This window comes from Montipora capricornis, chromosome 12 (genome assembly GCF_036669925.1).
Source record: "Montipora capricornis isolate CH-2021 chromosome 12, ASM3666992v2, whole genome shotgun sequence".
NCBI lineage: Eukaryota > Metazoa > Cnidaria > Anthozoa > Scleractinia > Acroporidae > Montipora > Montipora capricornis.
In genome coordinates this window covers 37,339,453-37,362,437 of record NC_090894.1, presented here as the reverse complement: position 1 = coordinate 37,362,437, position 22,985 = coordinate 37,339,453, and the positions used below count along the sequence as shown (strand labels likewise).

The 22,985-nt window shown below is 38.7% G+C and overlaps 1 protein-coding gene across 1 annotated transcript in view; it reads right to left on the bottom strand.

Annotated features, from left to right (window-relative positions):
• Positions 1 to 22,985, bottom strand: part of LOC138026361 (tRNA (32-2'-O)-methyltransferase regulator THADA-like) — an 88,649-nt gene that overhangs the window by 20,647 nt on the left and 45,017 nt on the right. The window contains exons 15-30 of the mRNA XM_068873683.1: positions 20,821 to 20,890; positions 20,150 to 20,331; positions 19,772 to 19,855; positions 19,620 to 19,688; positions 17,586 to 17,661; positions 16,670 to 16,845; positions 15,535 to 15,690; positions 14,451 to 14,558; positions 11,116 to 11,245; positions 9,414 to 9,568; positions 6,926 to 7,272; positions 5,147 to 5,280; positions 3,566 to 3,768; positions 2,202 to 2,311; positions 1,032 to 1,164; positions 504 to 564 (exon numbers count right to left, since the gene is read on the bottom strand). Coding sequence (XP_068729784.1) covers positions 504 to 564; positions 1,032 to 1,164; positions 2,202 to 2,311; positions 3,566 to 3,768; positions 5,147 to 5,280; positions 6,926 to 7,272; positions 9,414 to 9,568; positions 11,116 to 11,245; positions 14,451 to 14,558; positions 15,535 to 15,690; positions 16,670 to 16,845; positions 17,586 to 17,661; positions 19,620 to 19,688; positions 19,772 to 19,855; positions 20,150 to 20,331; positions 20,821 to 20,890 — 2,194 coding nt within the window. The remainder of the gene's footprint in view (positions 1 to 503; positions 565 to 1,031; positions 1,165 to 2,201; positions 2,312 to 3,565; positions 3,769 to 5,146; positions 5,281 to 6,925; positions 7,273 to 9,413; positions 9,569 to 11,115; positions 11,246 to 14,450; positions 14,559 to 15,534; positions 15,691 to 16,669; positions 16,846 to 17,585; positions 17,662 to 19,619; positions 19,689 to 19,771; positions 19,856 to 20,149; positions 20,332 to 20,820; positions 20,891 to 22,985) is intronic.

Genomic DNA, 22,985 nt, shown 5'->3' with positions numbered 1-22,985 from the left:
TTGGGAGGTGGTCAGTTCAGTGCGAGTTCAAGTTTATACCGTAGACTTTCCCTTTCAAAACGTCGTTCAAAAAGCCCTGATAGTTGGATTTTCAGGCAAATAGTTAACAAGAATTATGGCCTTGTTTGAAAGTAAAGTCAAGTTCTTTGTCATTTCCTTTGTCATATCTGTGTGCGAATAATTGCCCTCGCTGCTGATAAAAAAAGTTTTACGCTCTAAAAATGGATCTGTTTCATTTGGCACAATAGTTTGTTTCTTTGCCTTCTTAAACTTCACTGAATTGAGCCTTCGATTTTTCTTGATTTACACTCATTGGCAAAACAGCAGCTGGTCTTCTTCTCAACACATTCACTGAATGGAACTCGCTTGGAAACGTTTGTTTTCCTCTCGTCTAATGACACCGTAATGTAATGAACCAAAAAAAATGCTCGTTTGTTCTTGTGCTGATCATATAACAATTTTCAGTTTAGTTTTGGACTCATGTGTAAAGACTGGTTTGTTACCTGTCATGACTCTTTTAAAGCAAGCCCTTCCAGCTGCGCACGGTTCAGTTGTGACAATAGCCTAACATGTAAATTGCAAAAAAAATCTGCTTGATCAGTCTCTATCTATAAACGCAACAACGAAATTGCGCAATAAACTGAGCTTGACCAAACGTGGATACTCGGCTTGATGTCTTAAGTATCAAAGAGCTTAATGGCAGATCACTGATCTGGTATTTTTAAAGGTGACCGAGCCATTGCAAGGGAGTTACCGAAAAGGACGTTTTAACTGGAAAAACGGGGATACAGATTCTTAAGGATAAAAAAGCCTTTTCCGTCCTGTGCCCACGCTCACTAAATTCTTGAGCAGAATTTGATTCAATTTGTGATCGTCTTTCCAAAGGAGACCAGGGACGGTACAATTGAGTCAAAACGTTCATGCAAAGGAACAACTTTTTGAGACAGACGTCAACACAGTCGTTTGTGATTAAAATGTTCGTATAGTGTTGACGTAAATTCTCCATATTATTGCGCGAGCCAATGTTTTACCTGAATAAAGAATGGTACACCGGCACTTCTTCTTGTACCACACAAGGCCTGCAATGGAGTAGCGCTTGTAAGATCGTCCAGCAGAGATTGCAGCCACTGTTCTGGCAATTGACGAAGATCTTTTACTGCACTACTGTAAAATAACAACAACAACAACAACAAAATCACAGTGCCTCTCTGTTTACGTTTAAAGGAGGCGGCATGGTTTAGACTTTTGGGTTTTATAATAAAATAAAATTTATTTATACCGCGCAAATTCAACTATACAGTTTTCAAATGCGCCTTACAATAAAAGAACAATATATATCACTATATAGTCAAAAAATTACACGAATGAATAATTATCTAGTCTATAAATTACAATACTATATCAGAAAAAGCTTTTTTAAAAAGATGAGTCTTCAAATTACGTTTAAAAACTCTAAAATCAGAAGTGCATCTAAGATCTAACGGAAGATTATTCTACAGTTTTGGTGCGGCGGCCACAAAGGCTCGATCGCCAAGAGTAGGGAGAGTCCTGAAATCTGGATTTGAAAGCAGATATTTGTTATTTGATCTGAGGCTGTAGGAAGAATTAGGTTTAAAATTTACGAGAGATGATAAATAATTAGGAGCTGTACCATGGATTGCTTTGTGAGTGATTATAATAATCTTATAATCTATTCTAAACGTTTCAATCCCCATCTGTCAACTGCTGGACTGCTGTTCAGCTATACCACGTTTTCTTAAGAGCCAACTGCTTGCCTTCTGCCAGTAACGGTACATGTCACTTTAACCTTACATCACCAAAGTATGGTATCCCTGTGCAGTAGCTTGATAGCTCAGTGCACTTGCGCTATAAAAAAAAACATTTTTATGGCTGTCGAGTTTTGGACTTCGTCCTGGCTTTGCCACGTTACTCGAAAATCGTTTAAACTGTGTTTCTTACAAAATATTTAGTTCAGCGGCTTGTTTTTGGAAGAAAAGGGTTCATTAGCAAATTTCCAGAATTTTCCAAACTCCTTTATTCGACAAACTTCCTGAACTTACTAAAGCCTTAAAATAGAGGAAATCCTTTAAAAAATTCGACATCTTTACGGAAAGGAGGAAGCCTTGTAAATAAGAGCCTTAGTTAAGACCCCAAACTTAATGCAGCTATTATGGCAACTAGAAAAAGTAAAATGCTCCTACCTCCACACCACAGTACACAGTTTGACAAATCCAGTGTATGCTAATTCAAAAGCACCTCTGTGTTTCGAAGTCAGCAGTACTTTGGTGAAAAATGCGCCAACGGTTTGCAGCTGAAATGAAAAATCACAATGCATGTTGCAACAAAATAACGAATACATTACAATGGCACGTGTGTTTTGGTTGTTAAAAATGCTACTATGATTAAAAAAAAAAATCGAATGTACTTGCTCAACATCAGAATGGCAAAATCTTGAGCTTAGATCTTTATCCATAGGGTGTTTACTTTGAGTTTACGTTTTAAATTTCACAGTTCGCTATTACTCACGTTCAAAACTGACCGATCGCAATTGAACCTCAAGGCGTGGCCAAACGATCGCAACGTTTCAACGCAACATCTTGCAACATTGTTGGGCACAACATGTTGCGTATGTTTGGCTAACCTGTTGCGAAATGTTGCGTGCGTTTGGCCAGTCCATTCAACACATGTCGCAAAATCATGCAACAAAGTTAGTAATGGTGGACTATTAAATAGGACAATCTCCAGTTAAATAAACAGGCGTCTTTTTTTAAATAGGGCTTGAAACTTGGGTCAATTAGACTTTGATTTTTTTGGACAGAGAAGCCCTTTAGGATAAATCTCTTCACCTGAAATATCTATTTTTTTACCATTGAACTGCCCTTCTCGAAATTCTACTTTACGGGAATCGTAAAAGGTGGCAAAGTAATAGTCATTTGACCCAGGATGGATGGATGCAACCCGGGCAGCAAAAAGACTTTCTGATTCTGTAACGCACGCAAACTGAATTTGTTTCCGCAGCACGTTTTTCGCGCGCCCGGATAAGCTGGGAACCACTAAGCCCCAAAACAATGTTCTCTTGTGTAACCAAGTCCTTAAAAACACAAACAATAAAGCAGTTTATGACGTCGTGGCAAAAATACACTTACGCCTCTCACTAGCACAGCCGTAGGGTAACTGACTGGTAGATTCGCTGAGTTAATGCAATTTATATGTGCTCGAGAGAAAGCAAAACTATTCATACATGAAAGCTACTCTATCCACGAGGCATTGTTGGCCCCCTTTGTGTGATGCTGTTACTACGCAATCGCAAAAGAGATACACTGTTCTAATCGGCTATAATCTTTCTCGCTTCTATTAGACTCCTCTTATAATGATATCCATTCTCTTTCTCACTGCTAATATCTTGTGTAAACCAAAAAAGTGCGCTCCTCTGCCTTTCAAATAACTAGATCTCTAGTTTCTTCGCTCTGAAAAGGAAAAGGTTCGTTTCCTGAGACTCTTTGGACAAGGGAAAACACAACTGATAAGCTCGCGCACTGCAACTTGAAAAATGTTGCTTAATGACCTGTTTTACAGTGAGCAATCCATCGTTGATCTCGTCAACTTGTAATGGCGCATTCTCGGACAATTCTCCCAATAATAGAGCCACTTCCTTCATAGTGCGCCAGCAACATACTAACAGCAACTGTGAAGCAGGCGCGTCTATTGCACTTGATTGTAACATATCATCAAACTGCTCTGGAATCTCAATGAAGTCTTCCTCTGCTTCTGCAAAAAGAACAAAAATTCCCTTGAGAATACATCTTATTCCAAAATGGCCGCCATTTTAGTATTCTTTTGTTTCCATGCAAATTGGCCCTTATGGCCTCGCTTTCAAACGTAAAATTCAAAAGAATACTTAACCTTGAACGAGGCCATAAGGGCCAATTTGCATGCAAACAAAGAAATACTAAAATGGCGGCCATTTTGGAATAAGGTGTACGTTCGAATAGAAAGAGATTGAAATGGGCAATTTGCTACTTCTCGAATCTCACGGGTTATCAACAGCCATGATTTCAGCACTAACAGAACAGTTTGTAATTGGACACCAAGCGCGCGCTAGTTGTACTTGAATTATTTATCTTTTCCCAGAACTATTTAAAAAAAACTAAGAAAAGTTGAGCAGATTAAGACGTTTTTTTAAGATACTCTAAATACACTGACTAAATGACATGTTCTCTGCTGGGAAAATGACAAATGACCAATCAGGAAGGGGAGAACATAACTTTAATTAACTGCTTCTTCTTTGATGCCACAAAAAGCTATCTGCATTTCCCTTGCAGCGAAAGAATCCCTACGGGATATTTACATTTTAGCTTTGTTCACCAAATGATGTCTAGAAATGCTGGTAATTAGAAGCACACCCAAATTGGATATCAAACAAGTAGTGCCCCTTTAAGTCTAAACATTTGCTACCAATTTCTAGCAACGAAGGAAGGGTAAGGGATAGCGTTATATCGTGGTGAAAGTAAATGAAGCTATTTATCTTTACTTGAGGACTGGAGTTCAGAGGGCACTTTGTGACGTTAATTGTCTAATTCTCAGACGCGAGTGATGCTGAAGTTTGGGAGAAGAGCATTTTGTCACGCTTATCAAAATCGCCACGCATCTAATTCTCTGTTCGCCACAAAAAATAAAGCTAATTTACTCTGCATTTCTGTTAAAGGGGCATTGTCATGCTAAATTTGCTGTTTTTGGGTCAAAATGGGTAGAAATCTAAATAAGTACTTTAGCTCACACGTACAACCATTTCCATCCTCTCCTTCCTTAGCTGCAAACAACAAAGAATAGCTTCAATGCACGTCCACTTCAGTGGTCATTGGCAAGAAAACTACAACAATATATTTTGGTTTTCATCGATGCAAACTCAGTTTGGTGGCCAAGTCTTGCTAAATGTTCAAAGCCAGCTGCAAACATTGGACCCCAAACAGCGATTTGAGGTTTGAAGTTCTCCAAAAATACCTTGCTCTAAATGTTTCTATGACTATTTGCATCTGAAGACAGGGCTGAGCAGCATTCCAGAATAACAGGGGCCTTGTAGTCAAAGCAAACCTTCTCGAGTCAGACCTTTAAGCCAAGCTACGAGAGCTGCTTTCAGAAACATTACCTTGAGCACCATCTGCAGTCAAACCCTCAGGAGATTCATTGGTAATAACTGGTGCAACGATATCAGCTGTCTTCAAACACTCTTCCACAAGACACGATATGAGATTCTGCCAATGCTTGTCAGCGGCAACATACCTAAGAATGAACGCAGAGAAAAACAAAATTTTTATAGAGCTTCAGGGAAATGTTTCATCTGTGCACCACCTGATCTCTTCTCGTTGAAATTTTTAACAAAATTTGTCTACGATGCCAAAAAGGTGAAGGAAAAACCATCTTATTGCTCGAATTAACATATATGCCTTATCGTTTCGCCAAAATCAAAATGAAACCTGTAAGGAGTTACCAACTTGCATAAGCTAAAAATTGGCATAGTCTGTTCTAGAAACAATAAGCCCTCAATGTTTTTTATGTAAACCTGGCGGTGACACATAATATGTAGTGTCAATGGGATCGCACAGTAATTTTAAATAAAAGAGAAAAGTGACCTCGCACTCATCTGGACAGTTTAAGCAATTATCTCCTGTGGACACCTGAAAAATTCACTACAGGTGGCTTCAAGGGGATTTGAACCTCAGACTCCTACGATGCCTGCACAATGCTCCACCAACTGAGCTGGACAATTTAAGCAATTGTCTCTTATAGACACCTGAAAAATTCAGGTGGCTTCAACGGGATTCGAACCCATGACCTCTGCAGTGCCGCTGCAATTCCCCACCTTACCTAAGCTATGAACCCTTCGAACATACACCTTATTGCAAAATGACCGCCATTTTAGTATTCTTTTGTTTCCATGCAAATTGCCCCTTATGGCCTCGTTCAAGGTTAAATATTCTTTTGAATTTTACGTTTGAAAGCGAGGCCATAAGGGCCAATTTGCATGGAAACAAAAGAATACTAAAATGGCGGCCATTTTGGAATAAGATGTATTGGGGGCAAGTCAATTTGTTGTGCACATGTTTTCCTGTGAAACAACTGATAAATCGAGTGCATATATTTGAAGTGCGGGTTATAGACGAAAGATAGAAGCGACCTTCGCACTTATCTGGAAAATTCTAAGCAATTAATAATAATCACTTTGATATTTACCCAGGAAGCTCCAGTCACCCAAAAGTACTCTTCAGGGAAGTCTTGCATCCCATCGAATTGGAATTTAGAGATGTTTGGTTTTTGAGGAGAGGGGAAAGCCGGAGAAAACTCTCTCGGAGCAGAGTAAAGAACCAACAACAAAGTGAAGTCACATATGTCCACGAATCCGGAATCGAACCCGGGCCACACTGGTAGGAGGCAAGAGCTACACTACGCCATCCCTGTTCCCCATCAAAATTGTCAATTACAGACAAACTGATAATGTTATCAAGGATGAAATTAGTTCGCAGACGTTATTTCTTGACTGTTGTAAACAGTTATGGATAAAGCGGATGGTAGATAGATTGAAATTACATAAAATAGCATATTAATAAGGAAGGGGCTTGTTCGGGAATAGAAAAGTAGAAAAGTATCAAAACTAAAAGAGACTTAGTTTTCCGATGAATAACTCAATGATTCTCGAAGAAGGTCGAAGAGATCCTAGCAGGAGTGGCGCCCTCTTAGCTTTTATAATAGAGACTCGTGAAAAACTGGCGCGTAAACTAGGTTCCGCTAAGAAAATTGTCCCTCTAAGCTGCACAGAACGAAATTAATGAAATGGTACATTGTAGTGGAGCATTTGGTATATGTTACCCTGGTAAACAAATAAGAACTTCGCCTGAGCATTAGGAATAATTAAACATTAAGACTTTACCTGAGCGAGGTGCAGCCGATGATTGATCGCAAACAAAACAATACACCATGCATGGGCGCTTGAATACCGATCAAGGATAAATTTCTTGAGGCAACTGAGTAGTGTGACTTTAATAAATCAGTCAAGTATACCAACACTCTGAATGCTTGAACACATGGCACGCTTTCCAGTAGTTCCTTGTGTTCGTCCACGTGTGATGCGGTTATATTCATGTTAAATTTCAAAGGAATGCTGCATCTTTCCACAAAAAGTCTCAAAAACATGGCGGCACTTGATGAGTCAACTGCACGAGGACTCGAAATCAACCTGTCAACCATGTTTATCCACTCACAAAGACTAACCTCTTCCTGAAAGCAAAATCCAATTCAACATATGCATGGACCTCATAAAATTATCACTGGACATATTTACAATATTCTTCAACAACAACTGGCAGAGCTCAAAACACAACGATCCTGTCTGTCATTAAAGTTGTTTCCAAATTACGTCCATGTATATCTTTCAGGCTTAACATAAACAAATAAATAAACTGGGTTACGATAACATTAGCAAGAGAAAAAAAAATTTCTCTGTTTGCCACTGGTTAGCTCTAAAGCTTGAAACATTGCAGCCAAAACATACAAGAAATGCAAGCAACATCCAACACCAAATGCGTTGGACCCAACAGTTAACATGACCCTTTGGACACCTTGCTATTATAAATACTACGAGCATGCCCTCGATGGCATGTTTAAGTTATAGCAACGAAGTTGTATATAAAAGTGTATGCATATATCACAATCCATCTGTACAGCCTTTCTTTCATTCATTAGTCCTTCCACGGAAACGTTCGAAGTTGGGCTTTTCCCGCTCTTTCCTCCTTTTCAGTGCGGGCTCAAAAACTAAATCAGCACCCTGCTGTGACGTTCATATTCTAAAAAACTATAAAGAAAACTAACTTTCTGCATTGGGCCGGCCTTCGTCATTCTATACCACCCCATTTAAAAGGCACCAATAAGTCTCCGTCTATAACAACCCTCACATTTGTGACGGAATACAACGTCTTTGACGTAATGGCAAAGAAATCAAAAGATGATTTATTCACTTCTTGTTGGAAAGAAAGCGCAGCCAGCCTATGTAGTCCATACACTGCAAAGAAATTTTAATTTTTCTTCTGATCAAATAAAACACTTTTTTATTTTACCTCACCGTGTTGCCCTTGAATCTTACGTCAAGGCCTTTCAATTCCAAGTTCTTACCTCTATACCCTACACTAACACAAAATTGCAGAAAATCGGTTTTGGACCGAATGATCTGTGCAGTTTTTGCAAGGCTCAGTCAGAAACTTTAAGCCACTTTTTTCATCACTGTTCACATTCCAGACATTTCTGGACTGATTTTGAGTCTTACTGGCATTTTTTATCCAATCAACGGGTACACCTCTCTTTGGAAAATGTTTTATATGGAATAATATCGCAACAATGCCCTTTACTTAATTTACTCAATTATTTTGTTATCGTTGGGATATTGTTTTTGTGGGACTGCAGAAGAAGCCAAATTAATCCAGAAATTACTGGGTTTAAGAACAAAATTGTTCTCAAGTGCGAAACAGAAAGGAAAATTAAAAACACGAAAGACTGTTTTAAAAAGAAATGGGTGCTCATACCATTTCGATAACCCTATTCGTCTGTTCTATTGTTTGTTGTTGTTGTTGTTGTTGTTGTTGTTGTGTTTGTCTCTCTCTCTTTGGCTATTTATAATGTAAGGCGTTTTATCCTAACATAAAAATCCACCCTTCAATCTTTAATTTCTTAATAACTAATTTGTTATAGTTCATTGTTGTAAAACATTGTTAATTAATTTGTCTAAAAATAAATAAAAATAAAATAAAATAACCCTGCTGTGACGTATGGTATGGGGAAAAGAGATTTCGTAATCAAGAGAAACAAGTGCTACTGTGGATATTTTCTTCGTTGTTTTGCTGTTTCTTCGCGGACTCAATATTCACGACAAACATCAGTCAAAAACACTGCTTGTATATGGGGCGCTCTCGCATGTCCGCCCCATATCATACGTCATAAGCTGTAAAAATGACCGCTGACTCCTCCATTCTGAGTGGCAGTGCTGATGGCCGAAAATCGGAATGAAAACATTTTTTTACGTGGAAAAACGACGGATATGCGAGAAAAAGTTGAAAACATTATTGTGCATGGTCAAAAGTGTAAATAAAAAATGCTTATTTTTTTGCCTTCAGTTCCCCTTTAACCCAAATTAAGCATGCGAAAAGACAGTCACCGTTCTCCTGTAAATTGTTTCACGTAAAATGCAGACTTTCGAAGCACGTTCAACCGTTGTGCACGGACAACAACAATGTTCAGGTGGATCAATTAAACATGAAGACCGAGCAGTTGTTGCAGCTTGCTTACCAGGCAAACAAAGCATGAATTTTACTCCTTTGTTTTACAACGACTGGTAAGAGCAACAAATACCGGTTGACATGCCTACAAACCTGAAATGGAAGACAATGAGGAGGCACAGCTTTCAAAAGGTCATAAGCCATCATCTTGTTATGTTCGTATGAATCTTTCAAACAACCCAACAAGACGGAAATGCCATCTTGATTGAAGACTTCAATAATATCAAATCTATCTGCATTAGGGGATGCTGAAAGAAAAGGAGAAGGACTGAAACTGCTTTGCCTCCTTAAGAAGGAAATGAGTCGCAAAGCAATTCAAAATTACCCACACAAAGCTAAAAAAATAACCCACATGCTGGCATTAACTTCGTAGCTGGCGTTTAGATCCGTCTAAAAAAATCATCATAGTAACTGTACCGTACATAAAAGGCACTTCAGAGAAACATCACAGGCACTTTACAAGCCTATTCATCCACATTGCTCACAGACTCACAGACCTATGATGACCTTACGACATGCAGCTACTACCGTCAAAGACAACGATGAACCAGGCGATCCGATAAACAAAGACAAAAACCGACTAATGTGATCTTGTATAATGCGAGCACTGAATATACAGGATCACATGCATGCTACGACTACCAGGCCCATTATACTGGTGAGACTGGCAGACGCATGATCACAAGACTCACTGAACATAACGAGCAACTGGAAATGACTACCTCCAAAAATAACCACAGTATTGATCAAGTACGTAATGGTAGAGTAAGAAAAGTTCACGTCTTTAAATTACTAGCCTTTCTTAGCTGACCAATTTAAGCAATTGTATCTTATAGACATGCATCTGAAAAATTCATTCAAACCAGTTAAGTGGGAGGATTAGTTCTCTCAAATTCGTTAACTTTACAACCCGCACTTCAAACATAAACATTTATCATTCCATGTATTTTGTCCTTCCTTTTCATTGGCCGAGAGCCCACCACGTGACCTGCAAATAACTGCCTACAAATAATTGTTTTGCTGCAAATAATATTCTGCTCATGCGCAGTTGACATCACGCTCTTGTGCGAAAATGGCAGATCGGTTCCCCCTAGCTGTCAGAGAATGATTCGACATCTTTAGTTGATCGAAAGAACAGTGAGAATACTAAGAAAGGAACAAAAGTTGCACTCAACGTATTTCGAGAGTATCTAAAGGAAAGAAAGGTAGACGAAGAGTCACTCGTGTCATCGACGTGAAGGACAAGTTGGCGAATGCATATGTACTGAAGTGATTTTATGCTGAAGCCAGAAAAAAGCATGGCGAGCTTTACACCACTGTGAAAGCTTCACTTGTCCGGTTACGCTTTGAAAACTGTGAAATTCTTCAGCTTTGTTGATGCCTAGTGTTATTGAACGTTTGACTGTAAGTACAATTTGAAGTCTACAAATATAATTATGCTGAGAAAGAAACCAATTGATTGGTGCCATTACTCGACTCTGCAAGGCAGCGCGCGCTTACGGCTTCTCGGAAACAAAAACAAAAAACAAACTTGGTGACCGAATGATAAAACAATTATTGACCTCGGTTATCGCAAAATATGGTGATTTGTCAGTGTCTCGAAGATCAATTATTTACCTCAGCCTTCGGCTTCGGCAAATAATTGATCTGCTCGTCACTGACAAATCACGATATCTTGCTCAACCTCGTCCATTATTTGTCATTGTTGTCATCATCATCATCACTGTCCTTATCGTTATCATTATTATTTTCACAGTGTATCACAATTTAACTACCCAGAAACAAATACACATACCAGCGCTTTCTGTACAGCTGAAAATTTGTTTGATCAGCATCAAATTGCTTAACGCTGTTGTCCGACGGGTGCTTGATGCTCCAGGAAACAGCGAGTCGAATTGAAATCCGCAAAACCAATCGAGAAACTCCTGAAAAAAATGTTTTCATTGATGATGGCAAAACTCAAAATGCTTTGTAACTGAAGGGGAAAAATAGCTAAGTTCATCATTCACCACTTGTAGGTTTGAATACTCTGATGCCAATGAAAACAATAGATTCCCTCCGGCGGCTGCTGCTGATAGAACCAGACACCTCCGCAGGGCTCCCGATTTTCCATGAACACTGGGCGTTTTCTATTTCCAGCGCCGGCATCAGCTACATGTCATGGTTAATAGACCAATTTCGATATATTAAAATTCAGTCCGAAACAAAAGCATCATCTCGAGGCTCTGGGGAATAAACTCATACAAATCCTTATATTTATTCCCCAGAGCCTCGAGCTGATGCCTTTTGCTTCGGACTGAAATTTAATATATCGAAATTGGTCTATTAGCGGGCAGGGGGGGGGGGGGGTGGGTTGGGGAATTTGTCCACTTTTCGAAATATTGTCAGTAGCAGAGTCTTAACCTGAATGACACTTAGCACTGAAGTTTCATTGAGATGCTTTTATGAAAACGTTGCTTGTGGTGCCAAGGTGTATTTGTATTTCGAGTTTATCTTCGAGGCGTACAACATTAAACAAACATTTTCTGGGCTAGCTAGCTTTTGCTTTTTCTCTCTGAAAACTCCACACAAATTTTAATCTCTTTTATATAACAGCAACCTCAAAATCTGCAGAATTTACATTATTACCAACAGCACAACGTTACTGACGCTGATGGACTTTTTGAGCAATAGAGGACGTTTTCCGTGTTTCCATAGCCTCATCTAAACACGAGGGGGAGTTGGTAGTAGTCGAGACAGTTATGCAAACCCTCGACTGCGTCTCGCGCTTGCGTAACTGTTGACTATGGAAATACGGAAAAAAGTCCTCTACTGCTTTTCTAAAATATTTCTCAAAGTTAATTCAACAAATGAATGGAAATGCTGGTTGTTTTACTACTTGATTGAAACAGATTTTCTTGACACACGCTAATATTTCCTACCAACCAATCAAAACGCGCGTCTGACAATACATAACCAATCAAAATTCGTGTGATGTCACAGCAGTGTTCCATACTCTCATCTAAACACAGCTATTGACCAATGAGAGTATGCGAACTATCCTAATTATTTTATAAAAATCAGTGGAAAAGGAGACCATGCCGACAATTAACAGCCAAAAAGCGAGTGGATGTAATTCAACAACACAAAAGGCAATCTTAAGTGATGCATCATTGTAGCAAGCTACAGATGTCCATTTTATTGGTTCCCAGATGCAAGTTCTTGCACAGAATTAAGGACGTTCGCGCTAATTGTTTGTGCGCAACGTTACTGCGCAGGTAACGCGACTGTAATATGTCACGCATTACTTCGAGCATTAGTGAAGTTGAGGTTTTAAAACCTTTGCAAAAACCGTGGACGGTAAGTCTTGCACAGCGTTAGATCAGAGAAGATCGTGATCAGTCAAAATTGATTTAAAATATTTATGAAAGTCAAGTAGACTACTGCACGACTGATATTCGCGAGGTTTTATTAGGCGTGCACTAGTCTACTTGACTTTCACGCAGATTTTTCAAGCATCAGTTAAAATAACATGGCGACAAAAACGCCGAGGAAAAAATTCCAGGCCGGCAGAAGAATGGCAAATTTATTTCCGAAGCATCATGAAACTTCAAAGAGAAGTGAGCGGGAGGATGAAAAAGCTCTGGAAAAGGTAGCTGATCGAGTAGACTAGTGGCTGAAAGTTTGGAAAACTCGAGGACGAACCGTTGCGTAAATTTAATGGGGCTGTTTCTTTTTAATGTTTTTATTACCCTACGAACTTAAGTTCAAAGTGAATGCACGTTTTTAAAGTTCTTTTCCTTTACTTTCGTGAAAATTGAGCAGTATTTTCGTCCTCGTCCGCTTGAATATTGCGGACCTGCGTGGAAACAATCAGCCATTGAATTTCACAAAAAAACACACTCCAGAGGATGAGCATGACGGCAATGGAGAGATATTATACAAAACACCAACCAAATGAAGATGACCCCTGCTTAAAATTTCGTTGCTATGCTCGAGAAAGGTTTTTTTTTTCGGTAAAAACCTTTCATCTCTTCAACGATCGATCCTCTCTTGGGTTCCAGTCCTTGCCCGACAGGTCACGCAAAAGCGTGACAAACGAACTTTTCCAAGAGCTTTGCAAAATCACATCGATTTTACTCGTTCAGATCATCGGTGACCCCTATTTTTTTAATCATGAATCACTTACTTTACTTGCTATCTACAAAATAAGATGAAATGAAAAAATTCTCACCGTAAGAAGTTATCTTTTTTTAACATTTTCCTTCCTCGTGCCATCGAATTCCGGTAGTGGTTGCAACGATAGAGCTTACGAAAACGCTCGTCGAGGATGAACTCTACTGTTTACCACATCCCTAGCGGCATACAATTATCACAAAATCTCACTCCTAAAAACCTATGCACGGAAACTTTCACTCCAACAGTTTATTTTTATGATTTTCGATGGATGAGCAGATGAGTCTACATCTCGCTATTATGACCGATTTCTCGAAATTAAGGCATTTTTCCACTGCCATTTTCTCCGAAACAAAGTCGATGACCCCCTTTTTTTTTTCATTTTTGGAGTAAGTACTTTATGACCTAACTCTAGGCGAGAAATGAAGAAAATCTCACCGTAGGAAGATTTTGGCGCGAACGTCCTTAAAGCTTACACAAAATAAAGGTGAATCGCAAACGAGCTGTTATTGTATCATTCACTCGGCCAGGCTTATCTCAATTTCAGGTGACATGAAGCGACTGAGACAAGAGGCTAGTGTATCGCAGAGTGACCTTCAGCGGTACCTATTTATACATCACAGTCTAGTTGTTCAAAGCACCATGAAGTCAATCCAAGATTACTGGAAACTTAAATGGCAGTTTATTTTCTGATCAATAAAGGTTTCCACAAAATTTGGTAGACTTCAATATTGATGTAGACATTTATTTTCCCTCAACCTAGAATTGTAACCGCTTTTTGACAGGATTTGGTCGGTATTTAATCGCGGATTAGTGTAAATCGGCTTTGAAAAATTGGGCCCACGGTGGAGAGAGAGCCAATGAAAAGCAAAGCTTCTTGTCCAAGGAAACAAGAAGGCGGTGTCAGCATGTTGTTTTTGTTAATTATGTCGTCCTCTCTAAATTAAATTTTAACAAATAAAAACAAATAACTACCTTGTAAACAGCAAGTTGGTGATCAATAAAGGGCTTCTCGTGAATGTTTTTTCCGTGCTTTGTATTTTTGCCACATATCCTGATGCACTCCTTCAATCGCAGGAAGAACTTTGAATGAAAAATACTAACAAATTTAGATTCTGTTTATAACAATTGAAATGTAAAAAAAATTAAAGCTGGGTTGTTAATTTTATTGAACTGAGCACTATTCAGTTTGTAAGAAGCCGCTTCCGAACATTTAACGCTCAAAGTTCAAATACTCCCTGGCCAACAATCCTTTAGATCTTCCTCTCTCTTTCTTCCTTCCTTCAGTTAAGGTAATTCCCTTGAAAATGACGTCCTATCCAGATTTTTGTCAAACTTGGCACAATTCATATTCATGCAGAGAACATTGAAAAAATGCGATAAAAAGATGGGGTCACCGTGCTTGTTTTCGTGCTGCATGTCCTTTATTCTAAGTCTTTTTTACCGAATTCCGCAAGAAGCGTGCGAAACTAGATCAACCGGAAAAAATGTTCTTAGATAGCAAAAGCAACTGAATATTACTGAAAACTTGAGCCTACTTGTTTGTCCGGGCTAAAATCTTTCAGCAAAGTGATGTAAGAAAATTAGACCGCAACATCACACTCAGTGTCTGAGTGCTCAAATGCAGTGTCACGTCATTTTATCTAAATACTACAACTTCTACTATCCAACTTTTTGTCCCCTTAAAATACGTTTTCCGTGTACCTATTCTGAGTACATAACACCATTAAAAAGGGGGGTTGGGGAGGGTCTGACCATGCTCGTTTAGGAGAAAATAGCCATTCCTTGACAGATTTAGCTTAGCGTCAATGAAAATCCGCCATTTTATCAATGTGCACGAGATAATGCGCGCGCCAATGGCGCAATAAATTATGCGCAGTAGGGTTCCGCGATGCAAAGCTAGGGAACCACCTTAAGTTTGTTGTTATGTGTTAAATTCTTCAAAAGTTCTTATCGTTTTTTAGTGCACGGTCCTCGGTATAATTAAAGATCCTTTTAGAGAAACTAGATTAGTAAAACGACGTGTGAAGTAGTAATTCTGTATGAAAAAACTGCTTACCTTTTTCACCTGCGCTGCAGCCTGTTGCCGGAAGGAGGGCGACTGATTATTCATGTTAGCGGGAACAAATATCTTTAAGAGCTGTAAGTCTAACTCGCTGATTGATTCAGTTGATCTAGGAGATTCGCAGAGCAATCCAAGGGCAGCAAGGCGAATCTGCACAAGCAGAGTTTTCAAAATGGTCAACAACTTTCAGTACTCAACAGATTTAATTATCAGTGTAACTTAAAGTGCTATATATTCCCAAGCAATAGATCTGGGCCTGGTTGTTCAAAAGCCATTTAGTGCTAACTCCAGATTAAAAATTAACCGAGGAGTTTATTTCTCTACCCCCAAATGTTGTTCAGCGCTGATATTCGGCAAAAATTTACATAAGAGGAAGTCAATCTTGACAAACGAAAATAAGCAGAAGAAACCTTCACCTTAAAGTTGAAAAAATGAAACCAAAGTTCACGATAATACTGGATTAAGTTAGTCGGCTCTCGAACAACCTAGCCCTCCATGTTAGCCCGAGATATGGAAACGGGTTCTCACAAGGACAGAGAAATACTTGAAGCTTTTCTCTGTCCATGTGCGGGCCACTCAGACGGATTGCACGGGAATATATACCACTTCAAGGCACGTACACTTTGATAGTTAATTCTGTTGAAATATCAGTGCCTGCCACACGGCCAGTATTTGGAAAAAACGTATCCCTCGCTGCGCCTTTGGCAATTCAGTTTCCGACTGCGAGAAAGGCAATTAGCAGGGCAGATATATTTGATATATCTTTGAACTTTCTGTACTCAGGAAAGATGGAATGCAGATGACATAGAGCTAACATGATTGGCTCAAACATCGAGTAACTGACCTTTACCCGCCATAACTGCAAAAACTAAACATGTAAAATTTGTGCCAAACGTGTGTAATCCTATATTTGCTTTAGTTTTCCTCCACTGATCACATGATGTGCCTTGAGGTATGTTCAATCTCCCCGGTAAACGTACGGAAAAAGAAGTGATAAGAAACGTGTACCTCAGCTGCGTTTTTCCAAAGGAGAAAGCTTAACATTACGAAAGGTTGATAATACAGCTTAGGAAATAGTTGACCTCGTAGGTTTAATAACGTTTGTGAATTGTGAACTGGGTGGTCTTACCTGATCATCTAAGTGACACAGTGCTTTCCTCATTAGTTCCACCGGAACAACACCACACCACAGGGACGAGCTTTCCATAGTCAAATCTGCAAGGCTTTTCTTTTCAAAACTTATTAATCCTGAGGATCGGGCTGTCTTTAAACATGTAATGAGGGTCCCAAGATTTCTAGTTACGTCTGGAACAATATTACAAGTTAAAAAGACCTTGCACAGCACATGAAGTCCTACAATTTGTCAGTCTCTTACATCGGTCTTTAAAAACACTCACAGAGAAAAGTCCGAATGTTAACTTATGCATCGAGAATCAACAGATATGTCCAGAAATGCATGTCAGTATTAAATTTGATGCATGCTGATATTCAGTTGATAAGTACCACAAAGTGTACTCTTTCTCTTCTCCCCCACACGTATCAACATTACTGGTGTCAACAAATGCAAACATTCAACGTCCCAAAGTATCCCCCAAAACTCTCCTGAACTTAAGTAAAGAACATTTGTAAACAACTAAATTTACCCTAGCCTAAAAATAACACGTTTTTGGAATAAGGGAGCAAATTCGCAGCCTTAACGAGACTCTTCATCGTATTGGATATCAAAATTGGGGGATGCATCTAATGTACGCTCATTCCTGGACGTAAAGAAATATCTGGTTAGACAATGGAAAATGTTCATTGCCTTTTATATTAAATACCAACACGGACTTCCTCAAAAATGTCTACGAGATCAAAAAGCAATCAATTCTCTCAACAAAGCTCTATGCTCTCCGTCCAACTACTGAGAGACAAAAAGTAATGCTAACAAAGTTCCTTTTCCCACATCTTCAGTTAATGACTGTCAATGATAACCGGCTTCCAGAATGTCTAGCGGTGTGCTCTAGTAAGCAATTACTTATGCAGCTCTGAATGAACACTCTTACCACTGTTGTCTTGAAGATGCTCTACTAGATATTGCAGACTTTCCGGGTAACATTTCAGCAACTTTGGGAGACAATACTGCAAAATAACAAAAATAACAGTTTGTTTGAGAGTTCAAAGATACAGAAAAATTAGTAGCACCACAGGCAGACCACTCTATGTGGCCCGCAGCCCACCGCGGTTCAAATCCTGATTGGTAGATTTGAAACGGCCTGAATTACTTGAATTCCTTTGGTCGCTGAGTTTGGCACCGATCATATTGAGAAAGCTGTGTTTGTGACTTCAGCATCGATTTTCTAGGAAACTGTTGGAGGGATGAAGCTCAAATTCGGCGAAGAGATAGAGAAAAAACTCATCTATCAAGATCCGTCGCCATTCAGGTGAGATTTTCAGTATTTTTGCGTTAATTCCAGTTTGAAGTGGAGGAGGTCGCGGCTGACGGCCGCTAAGTTGCAAGCCTTGTCTCCCTCTCTTGTCTTAACCGTCACCGGCCAAAAGTAATTTCGCTAGAAGACGCTTTAGACGGCCTAATAAGGCGAAAAACATCATACAGGAGTCGATTAAAGTTTCATTTAACTTTATTGGGATATTTAGACCGAGATGTGGTTTAGATGTGCAATTTTCAGAGCTGTATTCATAACCCTCATAGATTCTCCGAGTTCGTTTCATATAAACATATATTAAACCACGGACACATAGAGTGGTTTGCCTGTGGTTGCACAGGTAGTTTAGGTACACCACCTCAACACACAGACGTGCTGAATACCTATTAATTGAACTTATCAAGCGCACATCATTTGATCAGATGGATGACCATTATCCTCTTTTGCTATATTTGACTTTGATGAAAATTAGAACTGCTAAAAGGTGGAGGAGATGCATCCAGATGCATTCCCTGTGATAGATCAATGCTCTGTACATCACGAAGTGTCCTTTTTATGGCTTCTTCTCAATCTCAAACCCCGAATTAGAAGTTTAAAAAAAACTGACAAACAGTAAAATGTCTTCACGACCCAAGGTTTCTCAAGGAGAGAAAGATGTACCTAGTAGGCTTACCTAATATCCTCATTCATATTTAGGCAATGTGGTCTATGACTTTTAAAATGTGAATCATGGTGCCTTTATTTATACCAATTTTCTCGGCAACTTTACAACTAGATCAATGAGAAAGTCGTCATTCTTTAGTTATGCGTACAGCTCTTCCATCACCAACCAGCTATCCATACTATGAGCCAATCCAGGGTTGACTTGGAAAATTAAGTTTTGGCAGCCATAGCTTTCACAATTGAAAATCCAATTTGTCATTTTGTTTTTGTACATTCTTCGGTTTCTAGCTGCTGACAGACCCTCAGACTGCTTAAAAAATTACCTCTGTTCGGTTCGTTTGTTCATCCTGTGCAACTGTTCACTATTAGTGCACTTTAGTATTTGTACAGTGCACTTGCAACTATTTCATCAAGTATAAGTGTCTGATAGCTAGAGATAATATTTCACTCATTCCTATGATTGCAGCATGAGCAGATTGCATCCCCTTTATGAAGGACAACACCAAATTTCCCTTAAAGTTCCAAATATCAATCGCCTTTTAACAGTAAAAGTCTTAGAGCTGAAATTGGGGTTATTGCAATCACAAAAGAGAAACATTTTGATCATTTTTACTGCTTGGCTTCCGGCATTCAAAGACTGCAGTAAAATGTTATTAGGGTAAAAAACCCCTTGTGGCAGTATCAGCATTCGAAAGTTTTCAATATAACGCCCACCACAAATGCAAATGCAATTTTATGCTCATGTAGTGAGATTATGCAAAAGATTGAGAGTGCGTAACGTACATTAACTAGCAGATTATTTCTAGCAAACATATCTGTTCAAAGGATCTGCAAAGCAGATAAACTGAAATTTCCACGTCTAAGTTAAATGTCTCGGTCTCAAAATCAGCAAACTGACAAAAGAATAATTGGCTTTGGTTAACAAGTTTAACTAGAAATAGCGACTTTATTTTTGGTTTATATTTCTATTACTTTACATTGTTTTCTAACCTGAGCCAAGTGCTCCCTCATTCGTATGCAACCATGTTGAAGTTGGTAAAGCAATGGAATCACCCAAATCTACACAAAGTTAAACAATAAAATAAATCAAAAGAAATATTTGATTAGGCTATAAAAGGGTTGTGATGTGATGTAATCCAAACCTTAAGCCATTCTTGTACGTCTTTCCCAGATTCCATGATTTCTTGTTTATGGGAATTTGTCATCTTATCTAAAAAATCCATGACCTAAACATTGAAGAAAATTTTTTTTAATAGGTTAAAGACTGAACTCCAAACAGCTTTTATACATAAACTTCACTGTGTGGGTCTTTATTACAGTCTTGCAGTTTAAAGTTGTTACTGTTGTTCTTGATGTCCCATGAAGAAGCAACCTCTGCATACTACCCGGCACAAACTTCCTCTTATCCATTCCCTTTCCAAGCCGCTTGAACAGCACCGCTTTTTGCCGTTGACCGGTCATTCATTTCCCTTAAAGAAACCTCTACAGAATAAAGTTGACTCAGAATTCAGTTGACTTACATGAGGGACCAGGCCTCTATCTTTCATCAAAGGAAAAACATCTTGTGGAATATTCGGAAACCAAAGAAGCATCTTTGTGGCTCCCAAAACTGATGCCATGCAGCCAAGGGGGCCATATTTGCCCCTCACATGCCAGCCCACTTTCAGAAGAGATGCTGTGAGATCCTTTAGAAAATAATCTGCTGTAGAATGTAAATTATAAGAAAGGAAACGTAACCGACTGTGGTTGAACAATGAAGCAAACTTAGAAGTTCAAGTACCATTTCTTGTATTAATTCCAGGGATGGATTTATTTGTATTAAATCAAATCGTGGTAGATCAAGGTCAGACCTTTGCATAAATTAAAGCAAAACCTTTATCCAAAATAGATCCCAATATTCGCTATATATTGTCTTTGTTACGGGTAGATGAGAAACAATTCTAATGATGACTAGGTGAAACTGAAACTAAAAAACTTGGAGGACTCCACACAGGTCTCCCACCTGTGGGCATCTGATTCCCAATTTTCGCTATTGGCATGGCCCGCCTAAATCTGTTTTCATTGACTAACTTTCACAGCACCAAAGTAATTACTCTTAATAATTGGTTGGTTAAGAAAGCTCTAAATTGTAAATTAAATTACTGTGAATCTAAATTAATAAACTAAATGATGAAAAACTTAAGATACTCACCAAATTCTGCCACAATGAGGTGCGTATTTACTACATGTTCGAAGATCATTTTGGTTTGGTATCGAACCCCCTGCAAAACAAAGAACAGTGGTAGTGGATGGATGACTGGCATTTCTCAAGTAAAAGTTAGAGTGCAGGAAGTCCCTGAAATAAGCTCCCTAGGTGTGAAGAATTTATTTATTGGTATTCATATCAAACATTTGTCGATAAAAATCGCTGAACCTGGGGTATTACAATGATATCGGTCGCATTTATACTATAGGACGTCTAAGACGTCCAGACGCATTAAACGTCTGGCCGTAAGTGCGACTAATATAAATACGGGACGCACTTAACTTCGACGGCTAGAAATCAAATTCACAATTTTCTTCAAAAGATAATGAGAGTCAATCACCAAAGAGACTGTGTACAATTCATTGATACGTGCGTCCCAGTTTAGTACGTCTCGTCTTTATACTAGACGGCTTAGACTTCTGAGACGACTAAGACGTCTGTTAAGTACGTCGTTTAGACGCACTTAACTTGAGACGTTTAATTCGTCTGACGTTTAATGCGTCCACCTTATAATTTCCCGTATTTATACTAGTCGTCTAAGACGTCTTAGACGTCCTCTAGTATAAATACGGCCAATGTTGCAATTTGGATGCATAACCTAGGAGGACAATTATTTTCGTTTTGAGTGCTAAGTTCTTCCTTTCTAGTGAAATACATGTAAAAAAAACGTTCGATTCATTCTCCAAAGGTTTAGACTTATCTTTTTGCGAGTATTCTAAAATTGAGCAATTTCTTCATCAACAAAACTACACTTGTTTGATTATTATTGTGTCTTGGCGGATAACAATTCTTGAACAAACACGTTTTACTACGAATGACGCATAAATTCAAAGACATAAGAAGTACAAAATAACATAGGCTTAAATTTCTCCATTACAATCAAAACTTTGTTTACAAGCTCAAGCGTTATGTCACTGATAAGCCCGAGTGCAATAACAATGAAGTAATCTAACTTGCGAACATTAGTATTGTGATTATTATTGCTCCTTGTTTTATAATCACCATCTTTTTAAAATCATCTTCACTTTTTTTTAACAAACATTTTTTTTTGTAACTATACTTCACTTCCATTACTTTTAACACAATAACTTACATCGCATACCTAACATACTATGAACGTACTTACCTACATGACACTCGCCATGCTAAAACTACTCTTCGTTTACAATGTTTATTTACACACTTAACTTACACGATAAAACATTAACACCACTCCAACTAATTATGCTATCCACATGTATCTACCCCAGCTACCGTCCCCACACCCGCGGCTCCCGAACAGCAAAAGACAGAAAAAAGGAAAAGGTTACCTTTCAAAAATGGTAACGTGAGAGGAAACGGGTTTCAGGGATTCCACAGACGTAGTTTTGAGGCTAGGATGATCTTCAGACACCGCACCCTACAACCTGGTGGTCTTAATGTGGACTTCGGTTTCATATAAAGTCAGCGCGTGGTGTAAACGTTGCGTTTTTTTGTTTTTATTTGAACGTTACGTTGCACGCGCATTTTTCTGTTGCTTTTAAACCACTGATGAAGAGGGAGTACCCTCGAAACGTTTGGTTCTCCTCTTGGGCGCAAATTTGAACTTTCATTTAATATTCATTCTTATTATTGCGCATCAATATCAAGTTTATTGTAGCATTATTATTGTTGCTTGTTTCGTAATTATACTGAATTTTTGGTTATTTCCTTCTTCTTTTTATGGAATCTTAAGATACCTGGAAAGTATTTAAATGAATCATCATTATATTAAAGTAATTTGCCCAGAAGACTCTGGAAGGCAGCATTGTTGATGTCAAACTCAGCTACCATGAACAGACTTCAGGGAAAACACTACAGCAAAATACCTACACTCTGCAGTGTTTGACTCTCATGGTAGTTTACTATTTAAGCGCAGAGTAAAAAGACCAATATTCTTTGCTCGCTTTTTAAGCACTATTTACAAATTTTCTGGCACGGCTCGGATAAAAAACGTACGCGTACCAAAAAAATTGGTTCGGCACGCATAACTTAGACGTGTAAATCACATTGTCCCATCTGTGCCGGACCAAAATTTCAGCTGTACTCGGAACAAGTCGAGAGGTAGTCCGAGCGCGGATAAAATTGGTACG